We start from the raw sequence: 12,730 nt of genomic DNA on the forward strand, positions 1-12,730 counted from the left end.
CTTGTGAAAGTCCCCAACACTTTTGAATGGCCTTTTCCTGACAATCCTCTCCAGGCTGTGGTCATCCCTGCTGCTTGTGCACCTTTTTCTTCCACACTTTCCCCTTCCACATAACTTTCTATTAATGTGCTTTGATACAGCACTTTGGGAACATCCAACTTCTTTTGCAATTACCTTTTGAGGCTTTCCCTCCTTATGGAGGGTGTCAATGATGGTTTTCTGCACAACTGTCAAGTCAGCAGTCTTTCCCATGATTGTGATTCCTAATGAACCAGACTGAGAGACCATTTAAAGGCTCAGGAACCCTTTGCAGGTGTTATGGATTGATTAGCTGATTGGAGTGGGACACCTGGAGCCTACTGTTGAACCTTTTCACAATATTCTAATTTTCTAATTATCAGTTTCACCTTTTAATTTGCATTACTGAAATTAATGAAGTTTTGCACGATATTCTAGCCACTAGGGACTGTTCCATTCATTTCTGTGATCTGTTTTTCAGACATGAATGACTGTTTCTTTGTGCCCCCAAACTTTCTGCCCCCAAACTGCCCCAAAGACACAAAAATTTCAAAAATCCCCCCAAAATCTGCCCTTTGTCCAATCCCCCTGAAATTGGGGTGGTAGCCTCCACCCATTGGGTACTACCACCCCACTCTTCTGCCCCGGGCCCCACTTTCTGCCCCAATCTGCCCCAAAGACATGAAAAATTCAGACATTCCGCAAAAATCAGCCCTTTGCCCAATCCCCCTGAAATTGGGGTGGTAGCCTGCACCCATTAGGCACTACCACCCCACCCCACTCTTTTTGCCCAGATCCCATGCTATGCCCCCGAACTGCCCCAAAGTCACTAAAACTTCAAAAATTCCCCAAAAATCTGTCATGAGCCGAATCATCCGGATTTTTTGGCCCCGAAATTTGGGTGATTTGGCTCGGCCCCGAAAAATATCGGGGGGCATCGGGGGTGATTCGGTTCAGCCCCGAATCACCCAAAATTGCTTGTTTTATATTTATATTTTGCACATCCCTACTTTTCACAATATTCTAATTTTCTGGGATTGTGGATTTGGGGTTCTCATGAGCTGTACGCCATGATCATCACAATTATAACAAATTAAGGCTTGACTTATCTCGCTTTGCATGTAATGCGTCTGTCTCATATATCAGTTTCACCTTTTAATTTGCATTACTGAAATTAATGAACTTTTGCACGATATTCTAATTTTTCGAGTTTCACCTGTATATGCTTCAAGTATGTTTTTTTATAGGTAGAGCCCTAGCCACTAGGGACTGTTCCATTCATTTCTGTGATCTGTTTTTCAGACATGAATGACTGTTTCTTGTGCCCAGGAGAAGAATATGCAAATAAGGCTCATAATAAGTGCCTTTCAAAGACTATAACCTTTCTGTCCTATGAAGAACCCCTTGGGATCACTTTAGCTTTCTTCGCTTTGTCTTTTGCTCTGATCTCAACTTTGGTGCTTGGAATCTTTATTAAGAACCAAAACACCCCCATTGTTAGAGCTAACAATCGGAATCTCACATACTCTTTGCTCATCTCCCTTCTGCTCTGCTTCCTGTGTTCCTTCCTATTCATTGGCCAGCCTCAGACAGTGACATGCCCTTTACGTCAAATAGCTTTTGGCATCAGCTTCTCAGTGGCTGTTTCTTCCGTGTTGGCCAAAACCATCACTGTGATTCTGGCTTTCATAGCCACTAAACCAGGAGCCAGAATAAGGAAATGGGTGGGGAAAAGACTAACAAACTCACTTGTTCTCTCCTGCTCCTTTATTCAAGCAGCAATTTGTACAGTGTGGCTTTGCACTGACCCTCCATTCCCAGACTTAGATATGCACTCTCTGGCTGAAGAAATCGTAGTGGAATGTAATGAAGGGTCACCTATCCTGTTTCACTGTGTTCTGGGTTACATGGGATTCATGGCTGTTGTCAGCTTCGTTGTGGCGTTCTTTGCTAGAAAGTTGCCCAGTACATTTAATGAAGCCAAGTTCATCACTTTCAGCATGCTGGTGTTTTGCAGCGTATGGGTGTCCTTTCTTCCAGCTTACCTAAGCACCGTTGGAAAATATATGGTGGTTGTGGAGATCTTCTCCATCTTGGCTTCTAGTGCTGGCCTACTGGGTTGTATCTTTGCCCCCAAATGTTATGTGATTGTGCTGAGGCCTGAGCTGAACTGTAAAGAGCAACTAACAAAGAGAAAAAAATAGGAATCTTAAGTATATTCTACAATTATATTATCCTTAAGCCATGAAGTGAGCCTTGAGACAAATTAAACAAGGCATATTCACAAATCCTTCTGCCACCACCTTTCGGGAGTTTCCTTCTTCACATCCCACATATTATTGTAATGCATGGTGGTAAATTACAGGCTTTGGGGGATCAATATAGAGTATGGCTGTGAGTATACTTGACACTGTGGGCCACCTGTACACACCTTCTATGTGTGCCTATAGTACAGAAACCAGATAGAATAGAAAAATTGAAATATTTGTTTAAATGGCTACTAGAATATTATAAACCTAATAGACCCAGTCATGACTTAGTACATTTGATGGATTGAATTCATATAACAGGAGGCACAGAAATGAAGTGAAGGGGATGCAGGAATATAATAAGATTCATGGAAGAGTAGGTGCCATGGGCATCAGGGGGCAAGGGGGTACAGTTGTCCCCTAGATAGTCGCTTGTGAGAAGTTGTGCAGCTTGTTTTTCCTTCCCCTGAAGAAGAGGTATACCACTTCAACAAGAGCCAGGACTTAGAAAAACAAACCCATTAGTGTACCATTCCTTCCTCACCTCCACTCCCCAGAATGAACTGCTAATATCATGCTACTATTTGATTTCTATTTACATACTTGGTATGTGTATATTTTGCCTCCTCCCTGAAAAAGGTCCTGCAACCGCCCCCCCCCCTCCAAAGAAAACAGGGTTCTCCATACAACATTTCAGCTTTGGGGTATACTTCTTAATTATCAATATTGCAATATGTGGAAAAATTATCGGGGGGAAATCCTCTTTGGAAGAAACCTTGAAGGTCTTGTTCAAAATATACTTGGGAGAAATTTCAGGCTTCCACTCAATCTGGAGGAAGCTCTAGTAAACCAAGTCAAGGGGAGCAAGATATGGTTGATTCCACAGATCAGCTGTCGGAACATTGTCCTGCCCTTTGATGGGATAATGTCTTCCTCATGTGGGGGGAAGGTTGGTAGGATCCTGCCTCCCCGGCATTCCCAGCCCTCTCTGGCCCCAGTATGATAGTCATCTGAATGACTTTTATATATTATAGCCTTTTTTACGGCATTCATATTGATAATTCAGAAATATAGACAACATTTAGATTTCAAATACTATGTTAGAGAAGTTTTCATAAAACATTAAGATTAGGGATGTGTGAAACATTTCGGGTACAGAACGATCTGTACCCGAATCTGCCTGTTTCAGGCGATTTGTGCACAAAACAAACCACCCATCTGCAAGTTCCAAAAGATTCAGCTCCAAAACAAATCACCTGAACTTCGGAGCCAAATGTTTTGTTGTTTTGGACCTCCATTTTGTGGCAAACTCCATGTAATCTCCATTTTGTATTTGACACCTATTTGAATTTCCCACCCTTCCAAGCTTCAGTGAACGAAAGCATGAGATGATCTTCTGACGATTCCCTCCTGGTTCCAGATTGGCTCATTTATTTATTTATTTATTTAACATATCTTTATACCGCCCAAAGCTTATGTCTCTGGGTGGTTTACAACATGATAAAAACAACATTAAAACATTAGTTAAAAAACAAAAACGAGAAATTTAAAACACAACAATTTAAAATTTTTAAAAACAATATTCTAAAACAACATTAAAAATAATCAAAACGTTTGGCTCTTGCCACTCCTGACTGATCCCACATTGACCAGGGGAAGGGTTGAAGAAGGGACAAGAGTATGGGGAGAGGTTCAAGGAGGGATTTTCAATTAGATTTAAAGAGGCAGCAGTCACCATTCTGCCTTTCTGCCTCATGGGAGAAGAGAGAGAGAGAGAATTTTGCTTTGCCTTGCCTTGCCTTGCCTATTGCCTTCTGCCTTGCCAGCCTGAGCCCAACCTGCCTTACCGCCCAGCCTGCCTGCCCCTGTTGCCTGCTGCATGGCAGCCTGGGAATGGAGTCTCTGGTGCATTGCTTTTTTGTTCCTGAGAAGAAGAGAATTCTTTTTTCGCCCCCTTCCTGCTGCTGAGAGACTCACTGTCTGCCTGTGCCTGCTGTGTCTGTGCCAGGTGCCAGCCACCAGCCCCAGCCCCTGTGGCCACTGGCCACCTGACCAGCCACATTTTCCAGGCTTTTGCCCCCGCCCCTGCAGCCACTGGCCTCCTGGCCCCCAGATGTTCCAGGCTTTTGTCCCAGCCCCACCCCCCCATCTGAAGACTGTAGGAGAAGAAGATTGAAGAAGAAAGAGCAGACTCAGAGACCAGACCAGAGAAGTGGACAACTGGACACACAACGTGAGTTAAGCCCTAGACTGAGTGAGTGTTCCCATTTTCACACACACACACACACACACACACACACACCCCTCTGGAATTCTGTATTCCTGGTTTTTTTCCCCTGTTTGGGGGGAGGTTTTGGGTTGCAATTGAATCTAAAAAGTTGTGTGTTTTGTTTGGAACAGTGTTTCTCAACATTTTTTGAGTCATGGACCAGTACAATCTTTGTGCTCAGTTTCCCGGACCAGCAGTTAGTAGAGGGGTTGCCCCTCCTCGCCCCCATCCCCTGGCACCCCCCAAAAACAATTTCAAGCCGGGGGGGCACTACAGCTGGGAGTTCTCCAGAGCTCATTTCTAGGCAGGCAGCCCTCACTGCTGGGATAACACTCATTTAGCTTCCTCGAAATGAATGTTATCCCAGCAGCAAGGGCTGCCTGCCTAGAAATGAGCTCTGGAGAGCTCCCAGCAGTGGTGCCACACACACCCCCGGCTTGAAATTGTTTTGTGGGGGGGATTAATTCTTCATGGACCAGCATGGACCAGCACTCAATTCCTCATGGACTGGCACCGGTCCACGGACTGGTGATTGAGAAACACTGGTTTAGAAGACATTTAAACAGGGGTTCTGTTTGGGAGGGGTTGCTGTTAGCTCATACTAGTAGGTGGTTAGAAGGCTAGCGTAGCCTAGTGGTTTTAAAAAACAATTCTGTCTTTTTTCCCATTTTAAAGATTTTTTTTTCCATTTAAAAAAAAAACAGAAGCCTGTCCTCCATCCCTCTGTGCCCATACTATATCAGTATCAATATTCTCTGCCCAGCAGCCTACAGGCTCTGAGTGGGCAGGAAGGCACAGATTCTAGCTTCTCCCTGTGCCCATTTACCCCCCCACCCCACCCCCACCTCCAACTGCAGCATTCTGAGGCCATGGCAAAAACTAACCCTAAAGCCACTAACCCTTTCGCAGAGCACACACAGACAGTATGCATCCCTCCTACATAATCTCAAGTCTATCTATCTATCTATCTATCTATCTATCTATCTATCTATCTATCTATCGCAATTCAAATGCCTTGGATGCTTTGTTGTGCCTGTATTTTGGGCACAGGACAGGTTCGTTCTCTCTCTCTCTCTCTCTCTCTCTCTCTCTCTCTCTCTCTCTCTCTCTCTCTCTCCTTCTTTGCAATGAAGATTGGGTCATATATCATCTTCATTTTTATTCAAACTAGATTGCTTGCATCTACAATAGGTTGTGTTGGTGCCACAGGCTCCAATCTGTTGCACAAATGTAAAAAAAAAAAAGCGCCAAAAATTGTGTGCCATTGTTATCATTACTCTTTTCATTCATTAGATTTCTATACCGCCCTTACAAAAATGGCTCAGGGCAGTTTACACGGAGAAATAAGAAGCAAATAAGATGGCTACCTGTCCCTGAAGGGCTCACAATCTAAAAAGAAGCATAAGATAGACACCAGCAACAGTCACTGGAGGTACTGTGCTGGAGGTGGACAGGACCAGTTACTCTCCCCCTGCTAAATAAAGAGAATTATCACATTAAAATGTGCCTCGTTGCCAAGTTAGCAGGGGTAGCTAACTTTTACTTGTGTAGGTGGGAGGGGGAACAAACCTTCCCACTGGCAGAATGTCTCCATCACAGCTTTTAGAAAAAGTGTAAAATCTTGGCTTTTTGCCCAGGCATTTATTTGATTCTCTGCTGCTGCTCTTTATAGTCTGCATTGCTTTTATGCTTTTGTTTTAAATTTTTAATCAGATCTGTTTAATTTCCCCCCCACTTAATATTTTAATTGTGTCTCTTTTACCATCTTGTGTTTAATTTTTTTGCTGTAAACTGCCTTGGGATTGCTTTAATGAAAGGCGGTATATAAATTTAACAATCAATCAATCAATCAATCAATAAAATAAAAATAAAAATAAAATAAAATAAAATGTTGTTTTGCATCCTTATTTATATAACCTGCTTTTATGGCTGGGTGCCACGTTGTGTCCAGTTTTCCACTTCTGTGGTCTGGCCTCTGAGTCTACTCTTCAATCTTCTATTCCTTCTTCAGATTGGGGGGGGGGGGCACCTGGGGCAAAAGCCTGTAAAATTTGGGGGGAAAGGGGGTGCCACAGGGGCTGGGGCTGGTGGCTGGCATAGACACAGCAGGTACAGATTCTCTCAGCAGTAGGAAGGGGTGAAAAAAGAATTCTTTTCTTCTCAGGAACAAAAACCAAACAATGCAGGAGATATAATCAATTTCCAGGCTGGCATGCAGCAGCAGGGGCAGGCAGGCTGGCTGGGCTCAGGCTGGAAAGGCATGTGGCAGATGGCAATAGGCATGGCATGGCATGGCAAGGCAAAGCAAAGCTTTCTCTCTCCCTTCTCCCACGAAGCAGACAGGCAGAATGGTGGCTGCTGCCTCTTTCTAATCTAATTGAAAATCTCTCCTTGAACTCCCGCCCACCCTTGCCCCTACTTTGACCCTTCCCCTGGCCAATGTGGGGTCAGTCAGGAGTGGCAAAAGCCAAAAGAACCAATCTGGAACAAGGAGGGAATCATCAGCAGATCAACCCATGCTTTCGTTCACTGATCTAAAGCTTGGAAGGGCAGGAAATTCAAATAGACATCAAACACAAAATGGAGACTACACGGAGATCGCCACAAAATGGAGGTCCGAAACAACAAAACATTTGGCTCCGAAATTTGGGTGATTTTTTTTGGAGCTGAATCTTTCGGGACTTGCAGATGGGCGATTTGTTTTGTGCACAAATCACCCGAAACAGGCAGATTCGGGTACAGATCATTCTGTACCAGAAACATTTCGCACATCCCTACTTATTATACACCAAAGTTTCAAAACACTTGAAAAATAGTGACCACACATTTTGCTCCATAACCCCACTTCTACAAGGGCTCGAGCTTAGCTTTTTGGGTTTTTTTTAATGAAAGCTGGGAATCTGGGGAAATTAATAGGAGAAATGAGAATCGCAAAGTGATTAGAATTGTATCTGGCATGATTCGATTTGAACCGAAATTTAGCCAATGGACCACAGGGGCAATTTGTTCTGTCACCAAATTGCCCAAATCATCTAGGTACAGGTACATATCGAATTGTACCCAAATCGATTTACAAATCCCTATAAATACTAAACATACTAGAAATATTTAACTGTTTTGTTTTCTTTTTGGTTCCAGTATTTACATTGTTTAAAAATCATACTTAAAGACAGACCTTTTTTTAGCACAATCTCAATCCTGATAGCATATAGTGGTGCACAAGCTGAGTGGGGCAGCTGGAGAAGGACAGAAGGCACCCCAATCTTTCACTACGTGGCAAAGATCACCAGTGATTTCTGATCCATAACAGGAGGAACCTCTACCTAAGCTCCACAGCTTGGCAGCAGGTTCTCAATGAGCCGCCTTGCTGATTAGGCAGGGGTTGCCTTCACAGGACAAGAGCTGGAACAGCTGGCCCATGTCTGAGGGACTCCCCTTTTTATACTTTGATAGCTCCACGATCCGGGTTTCATATTTCGGGGAGACACCACCACCATCCTCCTCGTGTCTCCAGGAAGTGTCAACAATAGCCCATCACAAGATCTCTCTCATGCCAATTAAGGCTCGAGGATCCAGGGTTGAGGGTTGTGTCTGATACGGTTTATGGCTATCAAGCGGAACTGTTTCTCCTTCAATGTACTCAAAATATCCCTGTCTCCCTGAGAGTGACATTCCACTTAATGTTAGCATACATTCCTGGCTTCCTGCTTTCCATTATTTTACATGATAACTGGAACTAGCTTTGTAGTCTAGATAAAGATATTAGCCACATGCATGTGCTATAGGGCTACGATGTATTGTGGTACTCATGGTGGGGGAAATGGGATTGTACCAACTTGCCATGACCACATGCCAACATGCTCCGCAGCCACAACCCTGAGCATCCACATGTTGCTTGCCACTGAACAGGTGAAGAATGGGTAGTATAGCTAGGGAGCACGTTGGTGTACTCCTGCAGTAGCCATCATGTGTGTATATCAAAGTAGATGATGCCACTTGGTATACAACAAGGTTGTTCATGGGACTGATTACCTGGGTGGTGGGGAGGGTGGGTGGAGAGGCAGGGTCCTACCTGCCTCCCCACAGACAATCACAGATTGTAGAACTGTTTGCTGATTGCACACCCACACGAGCACCAGGGCGAGTATCAGCACCCTCCAGGAAGAAGGGGGGAATGCACATGCTGGGTCCTCCAAGAACTTCAAATGCAGCAAATACACAGTGGAGAGACTGCTTTTTGTGTAGCAGCCATTCTGTTCCATGAGGCCGCATGGCAGTGGGCTGAGGGAAGCTGTTTAACCCGGTGGCAATCACCCACATGATCACCCGCCGCGGTTAAGCAAACCTCAGGTTCACATAACCTTGGCTTAATGCCAGGTTAAAAAGCTGGACTAGGCACAGGGCCAGAATCAGGAGTGACCTCACTCCGAGCGTTTCACATGCACCACCTAACCCAAGCTAGCCCAGCCCAGCCTGTGTTAGGCTGCACATGGGAATAGCCTCAATACATGCTTTCATGGTAGTGTGAGCCACTCACAGAGATGCTCCCATAAAGTGACAATCCACTCCCAAGTACCCCAACCCATCTTACACATACAGTATGGAAGAAAGAAAAATCCACATGCTGTATTTATGAATCACTTTGCAATTCAGAATTTCAAACACGACAATACTCAACCTTCAAGAAAAAATAAACTCCTTAAACAGAGAAAAAACCAGAGGGGAGTGAAAACAGAACCATGAAGGAAAAACTAGATAACAATGTGTCTTTCACAGGACTGGTACTGTTGGAATTGGAGGCAAATATTTTAGAATATATTGGAAGGTGTTCTCCAGGCACTGAATGTTAGTATTGATCTAATCCAGCTTGGCCTTTATTTTCTCCAGTTCTGATGCTATAGCTGGTGGTGTCTCAACAAAGTCCTGTGCTCCTGATTAGGAAAAACAGACATAATATGTCACAATAATCAGAGAAATCTACACATAGTGCTCACACAGTGCTGCCTATCTTTTATATAATTGTTATTGTTCAGATATTATACTACTCCAAAAGGCACTCAAAAGATACACATGAATTCTCTTATGGGATAGAGAAGTCTCTCCCTCCTCCACTTCCCTTGAACTGGACACACTAGGGGTGTGCAAACCAGTCTGGTCCAAAGCCTGGTTCAACTAAACCTCGGGTAGTTGGAGTGGTCTGGATTCAAACCCAGATTGCCCCCCAAAAGGGGGTGCCATTCCAAGCTCAAACTGGACCAGCCCACGATAGGACACTTTATATGGCTTTTTGCCTGTTTTTTTGCCATTTCCCTGCCCTTCGGAATCTAACCCTCCTGATATCCATTTCCCCAATGGAAATGGTATCTGTATCTGCAGTATTAGCTGAGAACGGAACCCCTGCAAATACTGAGGTACTCCTGTATTAACTCATCTGCCATCTCTCCTCCTCTAGAGGCTCCTCTGTAAATGATGGCATCGCATCTGAACAGTGCTTAGTTAGGTGTATGTCCCTAGACAACTCAGTTCACATTGTCAGACACTATATGGCTGGGGCCTTCATGGCAAAGTCTATCTTCTGTTTCCTATTGGTTAATTTGAGTTATTTTAATCTCCTAGGTTTTACCTGTGAAGGGAGCTATTATTTGGATTGGGCCATTCCCATGGATTGATTGGTTTCCTGTACAGCTTTCTGAGCATTCAGCACTATGATTGAATGCGCTTTCAGGAGGAGGATGGGTTATGTCTCCACCACCCACTACTTGGACATTTTTCTTTGAATTGCGTTGGTGACTCGGAGAAATGTTACCACCTTCTGACCAAGTCTGAGTAATCAGTTAGTAAGCTGGAGGTCCTGCTAGCCCAGAGTAAAACTGAGTGCACCACAAACAGATAGTTTGTCCTGGGTATTGAATTTGGTTCAGTCATGTCCTGCAGCTGCTTGCCAGCAGACATGCTAGTCAGCTTGTGATTGAAACACCAGGAATTAGGGAGTGGACCAGAACCGGCTGGGCTCAACTGAGCCTGATCTGCCTAGGGAGGCTAGAATCCAGTCCGGATTTGAGCCAAACCGGGCTACCATCCAGCTTGCACATCTCTACCAAGAATGCTTACAGGCCGTCTCGCAAGATGGCACCATAAACGGAGCTGTTCCAGCTCTTTCCTCACATGTTCTTATAGTTCCAGCCATAAAGCTGGTCTCAGAAGAAAAGAGCTGGCTTTTCCTACTGGGGGGTGCCTCTGGAATTTGGGCAAACCCAGGGAGAGAAGCCTGTCTTGAGGAACCTTTCTTCAAGCAAGACAGAGATCTGCCTTCTTGGATCGTGGGAGCGATATGCTGATCATCTGAAGTGGCTTGCCTGCTGCAAACTTTCTCTTTCTTATTTGACTATAAATCTGCCTCCTTGAGCTTAAAACAGACTATCTCCACTCCTTATTGCTTTTTCTTTTATCTCCCGGGATTTCAACAAACTTTAATTGGACCTTATTAGGACTTATCAGAGCAGAGATCAAATGCCAAACATCCACGTTAGTGGCTTTCTTTTTGTTTTGGTTTTTTTGTTCTTTGTGCTGCCTGCTATTTTAATTTCTGCAATCAGAAAGTATTTCAACATTTGGACATTAAAGACTTCAGAGACGAGATTTATGGATACTTAATGCACTAAAGATCAGATGTATGAACTAATTGCTCCTTAGACAAACTGGGGGTGGTGGGGGTATATTTTTTTTCGTGACTCTTTTGGATGTATTTTTCCTTTTTGTCCTTGAAATATCAGTCTGGTCCAATCTACTTTCACCTCCCCTGTTTCCTTCCCTATCTGAGAATGGTTTGTTATACTGAGCTGAGTTTCTTAAAATGTCACAAGAGGATACCAGATGACCATGTATCTCATATGAACTCCGTATAACCATCAATTCTTTGGTTTCCTCAAGCTGGTTTTGTATATTTGATTGCTTGTATCTTATGAAGTGTGGGCTTACTGGTTTTTAGGGTGTTTCTTTGGGACTGTAGTTTTTTTCTTCCCCACCCCCTCTTTTTAAGACTGATTTCCTTCTTTTTTTTACCTCTTTTTTCCTTAAACGTCTTATCAAGGTTATAAGATCCTAAGGGTTACTGAGGACTACATAACCTATTTCTACGAAGAGGGGATCTACCTTGTCAAATTCTACCCAATAGCAGAAGAAGCTTTTTCTCAAGCGTTACTAAATCTGTACAATGGCTGATGTATTAAATTAGGGAATTGTTTTGTATTTTCATGTTCATACTTCTCTTACGTGAATTTTTTTAAATTTACTTTTTTATATTCTTAGATGTTAAGAAAATAGATGTTTGGTACAATTTTACAGAAAATTTGATTAATATAGAGGTAATAGATTATTTTGAATTATAATACTGCTTTAATACTATGTATTCCCAAGAGAAGAAAGTTTTTGCCACCTTTTCATGAAAAAACATTGGAGCTTTAGCACTCCTTTTTCACAATCCAGAAGAATGAGTAGGGGAAAAGATAAAGTATGGCATCAGACTGTTACAGCTGATACAGACCCCGAGGGGGATGCACCTCAGCTACAGGAGATTTCTTTTTCTAATCTTTGAGAGATTTTTGTTACAGAACTTCAAAATTGATGGACAAAATTGCTGCTCATCTGGATGCTTTTCAAAAAGATGTTAAATCTAGGTTTGATGGGGTCGAAGAGAAGCTAGCACAACATGACCAATTAATTCATAATATGACAGAAACACAGAAAAGGCTGGAAGTTGCGAAGACAGTGTCTGAATCCAATCAGCATTGTTTGGAACAGTGAATGGAGATTCTAGAATTTCAATCGTGTCAGCAGTCTAAAAATCCGAGGCATTGGGGAGGAAGTAGGAAAAGAACACCTTCAACAGGAGATCGAGGCTCTCCTTCTGCAATTTTTGGGGCTTGATCCAGAAGATTCTCTTGATATTCGTGAAGTTTACAGAGTGAACTCTAGATACGCCCGAGACAAGAAGTTGCCAAGCGATATTATGGTAACATTCATGAACGGAAGGGACAAAGAGACAATTTTCCATGCAGAAATAAATTCTCCCTGGGAGTATGAAGGCAAGCGGATTGGGATTTTACCTGATGCTCCTATTGATGCTTTAAGGAAATGCCGAGTTTTTGACTGTCGTTCTCCAGGAAAGAAGCATAAAGTATAGGTGGGCCATACC

The 12,730-nt window shown here is 43.4% G+C and overlaps 1 protein-coding gene across 1 annotated transcript in view; it reads left to right on the forward strand.

The window, feature by feature from the left end:
- LOC128331054 (vomeronasal type-2 receptor 26-like) overlaps positions 1-12,718 on the forward strand; it is a 31,040-nt gene extending 18,322 nt beyond the window's left edge. Inside the window, exons 8-10 of the mRNA XM_053264417.1 lie at positions 1,321-2,190; positions 11,845-11,900; positions 12,353-12,718. Of these exons, the coding sequence (XP_053120392.1) occupies positions 1,321-2,190; positions 11,845-11,900; positions 12,353-12,718 (1,292 nt within the window). The remainder of the gene's footprint in view (positions 1-1,320; positions 2,191-11,844; positions 11,901-12,352) is intronic.
- Positions 12,719-12,730: the final 12 nt, after the last annotated feature.

The sequence above is a fragment of the Hemicordylus capensis genome, chromosome 6 (assembly GCF_027244095.1).
Source record: "Hemicordylus capensis ecotype Gifberg chromosome 6, rHemCap1.1.pri, whole genome shotgun sequence".
Classification (NCBI taxonomy): domain Eukaryota; kingdom Metazoa; phylum Chordata; class Lepidosauria; order Squamata; family Cordylidae; genus Hemicordylus; species Hemicordylus capensis.